The sequence below is a fragment of the Colletotrichum fioriniae genome (genome assembly GCF_027942845.1).
Source record: "Colletotrichum fioriniae strain IMI 355084 chromosome Unknown scaffold_13, whole genome shotgun sequence".
In the NCBI taxonomy this organism is placed as follows: Eukaryota; Fungi; Ascomycota; class Sordariomycetes; order Glomerellales; family Glomerellaceae; genus Colletotrichum; species Colletotrichum fioriniae.
This window is the reverse complement of record NW_027076849.1, coordinates 1,783,267-1,796,635: the sequence shown is the minus strand read 5'-3', so window position 1 is coordinate 1,796,635 and position 13,369 is coordinate 1,783,267. Positions and strand designations below refer to the sequence as shown.

General features: G+C 53.2%; 2 protein-coding genes across 2 annotated transcripts; both read right to left on the bottom strand.

Annotated features, from left to right (window-relative positions):
- Nucleotides 1–1,870: 1,870 nt before the first annotated feature.
- On the bottom strand, nucleotides 1,871–2,259 carry N0V96_010201 (uncharacterized protein; the record flags this gene model as incomplete). Its single annotated transcript, XM_065758876.1, has 2 exons — nucleotides 1,871–2,175; nucleotides 2,256–2,259. The coding sequence occupies 2 exons, from the start codon at nucleotides 2,257–2,259 to the stop codon at nucleotides 1,871–1,873; spliced, it is 309 nt and encodes a 102-aa protein (XP_065612643.1).
- A 1,278-nt stretch (nucleotides 2,260–3,537) lies between these two features.
- N0V96_010200 (uncharacterized protein) lies at nucleotides 3,538–4,847 on the bottom strand (the record flags this gene model as incomplete). Its single annotated transcript, XM_065758875.1, has 2 exons — nucleotides 3,538–4,722; nucleotides 4,839–4,847. The coding sequence occupies 2 exons, from the start codon at nucleotides 4,845–4,847 to the stop codon at nucleotides 3,538–3,540; spliced, it is 1,194 nt and encodes a 397-aa protein (XP_065612642.1).
- Between the last annotated feature and the right edge of the window lie 8,522 nt (nucleotides 4,848–13,369).

Genomic DNA, 13,369 nt, shown 5'->3' with positions numbered 1-13,369 from the left:
CGCGTTCGGCCCGTTGCACACGGCCCGCAGTCGTCTCCTCTTTCTTCCACTGCCTCGCCTGATGATCTGTCCCAGGGGTCGGTTTAATTCTCCCCTTCGCTTCGCGAGCTTCGCTCCGGAACCCTGGTGGTTGTTCAAGCAAGGGTCATGGGCTCTCGGAGAACAGGAGGAGAAAAAAAAGAGGTAGTCTCCTGCCGGGGGGGGCCCAAGGAGCTCACGTGGCATATCCATCTTCCCTTTCCAAAGCCAAGTCTGGAGCTTTGCGGAACTCAGTCTCCCGTTTTGGCATGGGCACATACTTGTACACACCAGCTTTCCGACAGAAACGGCTTCATGCAAGCGCGAGTAAGGATTGAGGAGTCGATGATGGGGGGCGTTAGGTCACCAGCATCCGATGGAACACGTCATGTCCACAATGGCTCGATCTAGACTGCATTTTATGGGCTTTGGGCGCGATTGACACACATGGAGTGACGATGTTCCAGCCATTCATGCGATCCAAGGAGAGAGAAAGAGAGAGATGTCAGTCAACATGGCCTTGAAACCGCAGTAAGCGTAGGCTACCGTAACTCCTTAGGCAAGTACATTCTGCTAGAAATCCCGCCCTTTCGGAGCAAAAGCCCGCAACCATCACAACCACGCGATATCTGCTTCTAGCCTCTGGACCAACCTGGGGACCAGCCTTGGCCCTGTCCCTCGCTACTCGTCCGCTTCGAGGCCTCATTTGCCGCTATGTGTGTTTGATTTGCGCCTGTGGTACTTTGCTCCGTTGAGCTAGCCATGCCATACCCTCCGGCTTCATTGCTGACGGCTCTCTGTTTGTTGCCCAAGGACTCGTGGGACGATTTGTGTGAGCGGGAGCTTCGTCGTCTACGTAGGAGACTAGGTCTCGTGGTCCGTCTGCCGCCTTCTGTGCCGATTTGCTCTACTTCAGAGCTGCCTTCGAGGGCATTGCCTTCGTCTTTGTCTGGCGACTCCTGTGTATCGCTGCGAAGTATCTGATCTTGCTGGTTGTAAGGCCCTGCAGTGACTGATGGCCTGGAAGCCTCTTCATCTGACGAAAGGCGGCGCTGTAAAGGGAAAGCCTCTGGGCTGCCCATGCAGATATCGTTTTCGTCAGAAATACCAGCACTGCCAGACAGGGTCTGTAGCCGAAAGCTATCTTCTCCAGCATCGAAGGAGAAGTCTCTCTTGTGGCGGCGGGTCCCTGAGGTTTCACGGTCAGTCGTGGCCGTCATGACATCCGGGTCGGTACCTGTCGGCCGCTCATGTTTCGGCATGCCCGTTGCGGCCGATCTGTTATCAGCCGATTCTACGCCGGTGTGGGGTGCGTCCTCAGGCCGGTAATGTACATCGTCATGCTCACCCGTTCCAGACATGTCGGCTGCTTTTGCGGACGATTCTGGGGTGGCGGTTTGCGCGGGTGGTGCCTGTCGCCGTGATAGTCGAGGCTTCATGGACTCCAATCCAGGCAACCTGGCTGTCTTCTGAACCGATGCTAACTTGTTTGCTTCTTCTTCCGATGAGCTATCCAATGCCAAATTGACCGGTGGAAGGAGGCCCTCCTTCTTCCTGCGTCTCGAGGCCCGTTGTTGTCGTCGTTCAGCCTTTCTCAGACCTTTGCTCAGTTCAACATCGGCATTGTCATCCAAATTAGGTTGCATTGACACTGTGCTGTCAGTATATACACGGTACAAATGATACGGCAGACGTTTCTGTGTACTTACAGAAGGTTCGATGGTTCAGGCGGGGACTTCCAGAACCCATAGAAATCCGTGTGTTATCTAGGCCGTCGGCCTTGCTGGCGCCGTCATCACCTACGCGGATCCGGTCAGCAAACGAATTCAGAGTCCTCCCCGTTGTTGAAGTGCTAATGACCTTTCTGAGGACTTTCTTTGGCCTTCTCGACCCTGGCCTTGAAGAGTCGAGAGGATCTTGCGCTTCTGTCGACGAGACTGCCAGACCTGGCCAGAACCACTGCACCAACACCTGCAGGCGCCATATCAACGAGAACTAGTTCCATACGTTTGATCTCAGCGCGGAAGTCGGCCTCCTTCGACTCCCATTCCTCAGACATCTTAGTGAATTCCTCAAGACTCCTCAACTTTGTCTCCTTCTCCTCTGCGAGCTCCAGCTCCGTCTTCTTCAGCCGCTCCTGGAGATCCCAGTAACCCTCTAACAAATGCAAGATGTAAGAGTTATACTCCCTGGGAACCGGATCGAGGACGTTCTTGGTCATCATCGTGTAGTGTAACGCATTAATCATCTGCTCCAGTGAGAGAGCACGTTCCGTCTCGTCTCGCTCTTGATACCACACTGTATCGGATGGCTCAGTTGGCTCTGCTGGTGATGGCGACAGCCGATGAGAGGACGACTGCGAGCCGTCTGATCTGATGCTTGGGCAGTTGCTTGTGCCTAATCTAGCAGCACTTAGAACATCGAGACTCGCGATGCGTGGAATGGGCTTCCACTGGCGCGATCGAATAGATGGAACGCCAAGGTGTGGAACGAATTCTTCTTCATCGGGAGGCGGATTGCTCAGCGTCAGCTCTGATCTTCTTCGCCGGGGAGGCAACGGTTTTGTCCATAAGAAGTCTGCCATGTTGGCTGGCTAGTGGCAGATACTGCAGGGTTCGCAACTGGGGTGTGCTAGTAAGTGTGCGTCAACCAAATCGGTATCGAGTACTTTGGTGCGAAGGGAACGAACGTGGTGAAGTGTAATGGGGGGGTTGGTGGTGGATTTTGGGATTGATCGTAAGAGACGTGGAAAAGGTGATGTTGTCGGCGACCGTTTGACGCGTGCCTCGACTGTTGTTGATGAACCAATTTCGCCTTCGAAAGATGAATGTTCCGGCGAGATGATAGAACAGGAGAGAACTCGGGTTCTATGTGAAAATCACCGCGGGTGATTGAGTGAGGTGAAAGGCGAATGAAGTATGATGGTGAAGTTTGGATGAGATACCGCGATGTACGCGGATGGGAGGAAGGATGGGCAGACGAGGAGTCGAAGTCAGGGGCGTTTAACCGATTGGAAATTGCGAGCACATCAGATCAGGCGTGCCTTCCTCCGCTGCTACACGATACAGGAACTTCGGCCAAGGACAGGAGCTCCTTCTGCCCCGGTGTTCTGCTCTCGGGGATGAATACACAAGAGTGGCTGTCTAACGAGGCCTCAATGGCCTGGGAGTTTACTAATGCAACTCTTGCCTCCATACCCAGCTGTGAGGGGGCCACAGTTGGAGGATCATCCCAAAATCCTGTCAACTCCCTCTGGGAACTACGAAGAATATGACGAAGACGATGTACGCGGCCGATTGAACAATAACTTCACACCACGCAATGCCCAGCCTGAACACACCAGTTGCTATTACGAAGTGTACCTTTATCGCGCTAGCCCATGGCGAAAGTTCAGACCTCTATGGTATCTAAATGGACAGCGTGCGCCGTCTGTTGTTTTCCCCAATTCGTCGTGAAGAAAGTCTCCTTCGTCTTGTCAACTACCAAGATGCTTGCATACGCGCTCTAGGTATTGAAGCGCTACGAAAATAGATCCTCTGCTTTCTGCCGCCGACGGCCACGGCCTTCTAACTTGTCAGCGAAGAGCTCTTTTCCGGTATTGCCACCACCTCCGAAGCGGCTCGGGAACAGCTCCTTGACGTTCGCACCCGCCGCGCCCTTGATGGAGAATCCAGCACTGGAACCCGCAATGTCGACTCTATCCCGATCGAATAGGTCTTTCCTGCCGTTGCGGTCGTTGCTCACGCTCATCTTTTGCTGCATGATTCGTGTGGCTTCGTCTGCACCGTCCATGACTCTGTCCATATGCGTCTTGCCCATCGACGAGCCCTTAATGGGAAACAATTCCTTGGATTTGTTGTCCTCAGCCAGGCGATCTCTGATGCCCGATGCCCTTTCCCTATTATTTCGATTGCTGGCCCTCGGCGCGCGTGCTGCCTCAACATCCATCGCTGCGTCGCCATCCAGATCCCGCATAGGTGAAGCGGAACGATTTCGTTGCCGTTTTCCTGCTCCTAATGACCGTCCCGGGAACAGCTCCTTTTCCTGATTGCGAGACGCATAAGATCGCTCGTCACGCGGAGTCGAATCTCTTGAGCGAGATCTCGGGCGACGTGCTGGTCTGCGGTCTGCCAGTGTGTCCTCATCGTCATCGTACATGCTGGCATGGAACACCTCGGGGCTCGAGTCTCGGTCGCGTTGATTTCTTCCACGGCCATTGCGACGACGGTCATCTCCGTCCCGATTGCGATATTTGTTCCTGTTTCCCTCACGTCGTCTTCTCTCCTCTGGGTCGAATTCGGGGTGGAGGAGGTAGAACCGGCTTCGCTCAGCAGCGCCTCGTATCTTCTTGTCGGAAACAACGGCGAATCGGATTTGAAGATTGACGTCTGGGTGGGATGCGACGGGCTTGGCAGGAATCGTCTCCATAGGAGGCAATTGAGTTACGTCGGCAATTTCAATGGCGCTCAGTGCTGCCAGAGCCTCTTGCGCCGTACTTTCCGACCCAAAGAGCAGGTTTGCAGATTCGTCATCGATCCACTCAACTCTCTCTGGAGTGCCAAAGTGACTCTTCACGTAGGTTTTGATGTCGTCCGTGGTCAATGTGTCCAGGCCTCGGATATGTACCTTATTCCGCACGATGGTCGAATCTTCTAGGTCGCGTTCGTTCGAGGGAGACGGCGCTATAGCGGTTTGTGCGATGTTCTGTTCACATTAAAGGTTAGCAAGCAAGCAGATGAGATGCAAGTTACTCCACCAGATACGCTACGTACTGTGCCGTCACCAATCGTCGCTGTCGGAGGTGCGAAACCGTCGGCGACGTCGTCCATGTTGATATCGTAGTCCATAGCGCCTCCGTTCTGGACTTGATCTGCAACGGCGTGCGCTCGTATGGTGAAGGGGTTAGGATGGGGAAGCTGATCGCGAGATACTCGACGCGCTGCCAGGAAATCAAGCTTGTTCGATCTGCCGTAAGTGAGTACTTAGAAAAGAAAGGCTGAGCTGCGGTACTTTTCCCCCAATTTAAGGGTGGCGGGTTTGTAAAGTGGAAGGACTGGCCAAGATTGTAGAGGAAGAAAGAGAAACTAAAGGTACGTGACAAAAGGGTCGTTGATGAACCCGACGTCTACTCGACGGAGCTTACAGGCCGCAAGAGCTTCGGCCGCTTAGCGTCGTGGAGAATGAGGCTGACCGTGCTGAGCGGCACCATTTCCACTTTTGGTTTAGTGGACACGGAGAGCTTACGGCAGGTGGTAGGCACTTTTTTTCGGCACCTGCCGGATCTCACCGGCTCCGAGTCTTGCTCTGCCCGCTAACTTTACTTCCGTCTAGTCCGAAAAGTCCTCCTACCCGGGCTTTACCGGCATAGGTACCAATTTGGATTTCACGGGCAGGAGCCATCGACGTTGAGCGTAAACAACAACAAGCCTACCACGCCGAGAGTTTGCAGTTTCTCTACACCTTAAATCAAACACAGCATTGTGACAGATTGCTTTTTGTTCAAAAAACCAAGACTATCCAAGACTATCCAAGACTATCACTAAGCTATCTCAAGGACTTTTTGTCTCTTCCCGAATTCCCGAATTCCCAATTCCCCTGTACATTTGTAGGAAACTGACCAAGAGGGTGCTTCTCTGTGCCCTCAGGCGTAAATAAATGAAATGGGTATAAATGTCCTCTATCAGGTGGATCGACCTTCTATCGTCTCGAAAGACCTCATTCGTGAAGCATTGGCGCCAGTGCAGCGCGCAGCGCGCAACATTCGCCACTGCTGCTTCGAACAGTCGGGCCCTGGACGCCAAGCACGCGTCTAAAATGCAGTAAAAACATATCCCACAGGCCAAAGTGAGACGGCGAAGGGGCAAAGTAATGGAAGGAAAGAGACCAAGTATCTCACACAGTCTCCAAACGCCTCCGCGATTCAACTAGACTAGGTAGGCAAGTGGTCCGAGGTGTCTTGGTTCGAGAGCCGTCAGAATCGCTGCCTGTCGTTGCAGCCGTTAAGCCAGCTGTTCGTGACATCTCGGATGCTGCTCGTTTCAAGTTTGGGAGACTGGGAACAATATCTCCGGCTGAGGGTCGATCGTGCTCTTCCATGCGGTCGTCTTCAACTGGGTCATTAGGATCTAAGAAATGATCGTAAATCCAGCAATTTTCGAGACCCTCTATGAATATCGGAGAGTTTCGTAGAAAGTGCCATGAAAACTTGTCCTGGCGCATGGCTATATAGAGAGAATCGATCTTGCCGTTGGCCTCGCAGACGCCACAAAACTTCTTGAGAAAGTTGAGATCATAATCGCTATCAACAAGTCTGGAGTCTAGTGGCCTGAGCATTGGAAGCCCTTGGAGCTTTTCTGCGTCGCAAAGCTTAGCCTGTAGCGGCATCCAGGATCTTCCTCTGAGTAGGCTACCGAAAGACTTTGTGACAGCCTCAACGAAAGAGTCACTATCTGGACCGCCAACTACCACAGTCCGATGAAGACCTCGGGACAAGCAGCGCTTGTAGGCATTGGTGTCTCTTTCGAATGGGAAAGGCTGAGAGGCTGTCGGAAGAAGTGAGATATGAACTGTCCAAGCACCACAGTTGCCTGAACTCATGATGGAGTCAGTGGCGCTGATGGCTGGCGAGGCACGGGCAGCTTCTCCCGGATTGGCATTGGCCTCAGGTTGTGAACACAGAGTGGCTATCAGCGGCTGTTGCGCGTTGGAGGCCATCACGGCGTCTGACCGTAACAAGGTTGCTTCTTCTCTCATGTTCGGGATCTGGCCACCTCGACTGGCTAAAGAATCATGATCCGACTCGAGCTGTTCCAGTCTTTCTTCGATGCTTTCGTCGGCGTCGAAGAGCTCCATTTGTCGATTGCTGACGCTTTTCAACTCCCCGTTGACGCGTTCCATGTGTTCTGACTGAGAACGAAGGGTTTCCCGGAGATGAGAGGTTTGACGCTCAAGCTGCTCAACAGACTGCCATACTCTGTTGATATTGCGATAAGAACCCTTGATCTCCTGGCCTATTTCTTCACGGCTTTTGTCGACGAGGTCCTCCAGCTCGCTCACTCTGGCAACGACGGTTCCTAGGCCACCTTGTCTCTGCTGGTCAAGTTGTTCTTCGAGGGCTTGAAGTCGCTGCTTCAGAAGCTCAACCTCCTCTCTAGTCGATGACGGCTCTGGGGTCTTGACATGATAGCAGGCCATGTGCCCACAGTCGCAACTAGCTCCGGGCGTAGATCGATTGAGAGAAAAGTGAACACAAGCGCATCGTTGACCTTTGATGCCAGGTACCAGCAATATGTAGCGGCATTGACCCTGGGGTAGAGATTTCTCATCGACACGGCCAGTTGGGCCTTGCAACGGCGAGGGAGATGAAGTCGTCGACATGAAGGGTGAGTTGAGGCCGGAGTTCTTTGTGACGAGCTTTCTTCAGATGAGACCAGCGGCTGCTAAAACAGCATGGGGTTGAGTGGAGTCTGACTACAGTCGAGTGTGGCAGTCACTGTTGGGGCGAATGCCAGTAGCTCAGAGAGGGCGACGAGCGGGAGACACTGAATACGATGCAGCGAGGATGAATGGTTGAGCCATGGAATGGAAAGGATGGCGAATGTTGGCAGTTTAAGGTCGGCGGCGGTGGTCGGAAATGCAGGAAACCAACCAAGAAGCATGGGCTTGACGAGGGAGCGAAAGGCGAGTAAACAGAAGAGGAAGTCGGATGTGAAGAGGACTGGCGGGGACGGCTCTTTAGATAGCAGACCAAAAACCGGGAGGTGGACCGGGACCGGGAAGATCAAGGCGTGGGTCTGGGCGAGGTGCCTAGATTCGGGGTTCGATGTCTGGGGTAACGTAGAATACCAGGAGCCGAGCTGGGACTTGCGATACGCGACGAGCTGGGTATCTCGTCGTACAGCAGAAGAAGCACGGGATGATGGGGCCAGCGGGGCGGAGGAGTAACAATAAGATATGGATAGCGATGGCAGGACTTGTGCGCGCAACGTGTGTTGTGGATGTGGCTGTTTGTTGGTGCTGGAAGACAACGACTGTACTCCGTACAAAAGTAAGGTAGGTACTCAGTTTTGGCGGCCGAGGCGGATGGGAATGACTGGGGTTGCGATTAGGGAGAATCAAGTCGGGAGAGTCATGGTATCGCAAGGTAGACAAGGCGATTGTAATACATGAGATGCGGCGATTCAGGTTGAGAATAGGAAGGGCGAGGGTGAAGGTAGTGGGCCTCGAGAGGTGGACGGGCAAAAGATGTAGACGTGGGCGGAGCGGAAAGGAAGTGGCATTGGATGGAGATAAAAAGGCGTGTCGTGTCGAAGGGGCAAGGGGGGTGGGCAGGCCGCAGGGTGACCGGGGAGTCTAGGGGAGAAGCCGAGAAGGGGAGCGGTTTGTCAAGTTTTGCAGCACATACTTTACTTTACCTACTGTGTATAGATATTCCTTTGAATACTCCGTAACCATCCGTTCATTCCCACAGCACGCTATGAACCGGGGGGTGTGAGATTCCCTCGGCGTGCAAAGGAGGGCTTGGGGAGAGAGTGAATACAAGAGACATGACGACGACAAAAGAGGAAAATCAGGGTCGTTTGCGTGGTGAGGATGGCGAGGTGAGGTCTAATTGCGTAGGGAGGGATGGGATGGGCGCGATGCAGCGCGCATTGCAGTGCAGACGGAGGCCAAGGCATATATCCGTCGATGATTCGAGGGCCGGATTCGTCAGGGCCAGGAAGAATGAGGGAATTGGAGTTCGTCGCAAAGTGCGAAAGGGCGAGGCTGGCCTGCAGTGATCACCTAGTAGGTACCTAAGGAAGGTTCCGGCTGCCCGTAGGCACAGCGTACCTGAGATGAATGGTTGCTGCTCAGGAGTGGTCAATAATGGAAGGCACTGGTAACATTCGCGGCGCAAGGTAAGGTAGTTCCCGTCTTTCCCCAAGTTGCTCTCTCGTTGTCCCTTTCTCTCATTCTCTTTTGATCGTCACTGCCCGTCCTTCGTCCATCCACCTCAGCATGAGACTGTGAGTGTGCGGATACTCCTTACGAGTACACTACCTTAAGGTACCATGAGGATGAGGTACTACATCATACGGGGAAGCGGGAAGCGGCAGGCGGGAAAGTGGATTATTCGCGCGGGATTGGGGGGTGAGGGGACCACTGGGGAAACGGGGGGAGGGGAGGGGCCGAGGGTATGATTTCATTCGCAGGGGAAACATGAAGGTTGGGGGGCTTCCTCACCTAACCTACCTTACCTAGGTCCACGGGTACCTTCTCGCACTGGGCGTTCCCCTGGGAAGCCAATCAAAGATACCTATCATTTGGCTGGGAGACACTCGAAACTTCAAGTATTCCCACCACGAGAGATACTTACGGGAACTACCTTACCTTAGGTAAGATAATAAGGCAAGGCGGGAATCCCACACCAGCCGTGGCATGCCGCGCCGTTTTTCGACATGACAGTTCAGGTTATCAATCAGCTCAACCAAACCCCCAAACACCTTACGGCCAAACCATCATCAACGCTATGCGACACGGTGGCGAGTTGTTACGCGCATCTTCTAATACCGTACATATGTGACTAGAAGAGTAATTATCGTGGTGTAAAATTAGCAGAACAAAAACAGGCAAGCAGGATATCGACGTTGACGTTGACCTCGATCTCACTCGACGCCCGCAGCCCGCACGCAATTCGCCGCCATCGTGCCGACATCTTCACTCGCGCCAGACGGTTGCCATGTGGTGCAAGACGGTTATTCCTGGGTTCGTCAAGGTACCAAAGGTAAGCATCCAAGGAAAAGCAAGAACCCTCCCACGCTCTCCCGTCGGCGCCCACCCATGTGCGCCCGTCAGATGCTCGAGAGACAGCCTCTGAGTGGTCCATGTGGGGGACCAACCAGATAAGACGCACTGCAACCATCAAAGTCTTACCAACCCAATGGAAGGCGCAGATATCCTCCATGTGTGCCTGCCTGGTGCTCTGTACCTAGGTATTCATTGTCAGATTGCGTACCGAGTACGGAGTACCTCGCCTTGGACTCTCTGACTGGTATGAGTTCTTGCTGCCGTTGGTAGCGCTGTCCGTGGGTATCAATTATTCACATGTGCAATCGCGTCTTGTGCCCCTTCCACATCCTCCTGTAAGAGTAAGAGTATGGAACGGCTGCGGGCGCTGGTGAGCAGGGGTCCGATTGCAGTCGGCCGGTTCGGACGTGGATTTTTCGCACTCGACAGCTAATGGACAAGAATCACTCAGTACCCAAGGTAGTCGAATCTATCCTGAGTCTTGAGTCCTGAGACTCCTGACTACGGAGTACCTTACTGACAATCACGCACCTCATGACGGTTTATGGTGGGTGTTTATTAGGTAACGTTCTTTCCTTCCCGTCAAGGTGCCATTACCGCCCGACTTTCGGCCATCCAGGTTTACATACCTACTGTGTACGCCAGATAGAGACCCTGCGATATGTACCTTACTTACCTTAAGGCAGGTACCTGTACGGATATCGCAGCCTCATATGCGCAGGTTGAGGAGACTCTTTCTCTGGGTACTGATACCCATCCACGCCTCTATCGCTTTCGAGACATCTTTCCCTTCGTCTGGGCTCATTAATAATATTCCCACCTAGGTACCTAGGCCATGGGACAATGAGACACCAGTATTGCGACGATGCATCGCCCCGCCATCCATGCTGTGCACTTCACACATACCTTCATAGCAAGGCGATTGGCGGCATCTGTGCAGATAACACAAGCTGCACAGCAGACCTGGGCATGAATGTGCATCGGTGAGGTAGGCCGCTATCTGTATCTCTACCTTAGTGTCGTCTAGATCAACGACACCGACCGCCTCGAGCTGCCGACGTCACGTCCTGCTGCTTTCACAAAGTCAAAGAATGATGAATGTCAACCCAACTTGACCTTGTTCGTCAAGGTACAATGTATTCCACCGAACATTAGACACAATCGCGAGACTCGGTGAGACCTCTGGAGCATGTCATTGGTTCGCCGTCTACCATGGCGACTGGCTTCCTTGCGGAAACGCCATCCGATCCCGACCTTTATTCGAACCCAACCCGCCAACTCCCTCATCCTCATGGCCCATTCCCAGACCGACCCTTGTCGGCTCTGGCAACCCTTGATTCGGAAAGCCCTGCTTCGGTCCCTGGCCCCATCTGCCTTATCAACGATTCAACGCCTTTACCGGCGGATAACGGATGCCAACCCGATATGCTCAATGAACTCACCGCTGCGGCGCTGAGCGAGGCCGCCCATCTTCCATGTCGTCGAGGCAAGGATGCCGACCGTGGCTCGCGTGGCAAGCTCAAACCATATGCATTCGACATATGCCAAGCGGAATCAGACGTTTGACCATTTGCGAACGTCTGTACGGAGTACTTTCTTCGATAACAAGTAGCTCGAAGCCCCGAACAAAGTGGCAGACCAAATACAAACGCCACACCTCCTTCCCGGCAACTAAGACCTGCGGCCGGCTGCCAAATTCCATCATAGGCACACCTCAAGAGGGCTCAGTGTCATTGCTCTTACAAGTCAAAATGCGTGTTGCACCTGTTGCCGTTCAATCATTGTGTTCCTTACGAAACCCCGAGCTGAGGTTGTGCCATGGGATCGACAGGCCAGCTGCGTATTGCCGTCCATGATGGGCTACTCGTCATAAGATTCATTTTTGACAGAGAGGCATCCCCCCCCCCCCTTTCTCTCTCTCTTAAAGTACCCGCTGGTTTCAGTAACTTGGGTGCCTACAGGTGGCTGGGAAGTTTGCGCATGTCAGCAACGTCGTGATGATAACGTCGGCGGGATGTGAAGCCTGTGGCTCTTTTTGGTGGGGGGTTGGTCTCCTCCCACATTCCCATCCTTAGAACTCGATGAATTCTCTCATGTGTTGTCGACCCTTTCCCGAAGTCGACAAAAGGAATGCGAGTATTCCTTCAAGCAATCCCTCAGCATTTCCGGCCAATCCGCCGATGATGTACCAGGATTGCTTGGTACGGCGGTTACGGGACCAACCAAAATGCTTCGTTCTCTGCGGTTCCTAACAGTGCGCCCTCGACCAATAGCCCAGCCTCGTCCGTTATCACAAATGCCAGGACTCCCCTCATCAAGATCTTGGGGAGATGAGTTGAACGTAGGAGCATCCGAAATGCAGCGTTCGTCTCAATCTGCAGACTGAATACAGAACGAGGCCGACTCGGGTCGAAAATCACGAGGTCAAAATGGCCTGCTTTGGCGAAACCATCGACTCGCTTTTGGAGGCATATTCTAAGTGTCTGTCTCTCCTAAAGGGCCTGAAGGGAGCTCGTAACAGCAAGCAGCCTCGACAACTTCGAAAAAGCATTCGCTCTGACAGGGCCAAGGTCCGAAGTGTATACTCTTCGAAGCTGTCGGTGGCTGGAACTCATCTTGAAAAGGGCGACGGTGCGTGTCCCTGCGTGCAGCGGCTTTCCAAACTCATGTACTAATATATCACAACAGCCGTAGCTCGATCTTCTGTGCGAAGAGTGATTAAGCGTCTTACATCGGCCACGACGAACTTGCTTCATCTCATGACCAGAGGCCAAAACCCGGTCATTGACTACCAGTCACTCAAGACTCTGTCCAACTCATCACGTATTGATGCCGTCAAAGCGATCAATGACCTGTCACGGAGACTTAGCACTCCGTCCTTGAAGTCTAGCTCGTCCGGGTCGAGTAAGAAGAGCAAGCATTCGAAGAGGATACTTGCGGCAGACAGCAAGTCCAAATTGAAGGACAAGGAAGCCTCGGGGCGCAAACTTCTCAAGGCTACAGCGGAGGCGGCCGAAACAGAGACCAAACCTGGAGAACCTACCTATATACAGCACCTCAAAGCCGAAAAACGTATGTCCATGGCAACGATGTCATCGGGCAGCACCAAGCTTGGCGAGATTGCCCCTAATAAGTTGCGACGAAGGACATCGGAAAAGCCGCCATCGACAGACCAGTTCAGCGTTGCGCCAACATATCCGTTGAGACCTTACCATCAACCGGAGGTCAAACGCAAAAGGCTGTGGGGGCTTTTCGGGTGACGATGAACTCGCATCTTGACGAACGACGTTCACTCTGCTCATTTGGCCCGAGAGCAACAGAATCTGGTCTACATCAGGCACGAGAACGTATGATAAAGGAACACAAAATTCTAACCCAGGCAGCTATGACGGGGAATAATAGAATGAGATATGATTCATGAGAATAACGACGTACGCAAACTGCAACGCTGGTATAGGCGTATAGGAAGGCCAGGTATGAGTATCTATATCACACAGGTTTGGGCGAGGAGCAGTGCATTGCGACCCAACCACATGTTTGAAGCAATAATCTACAGATTGAC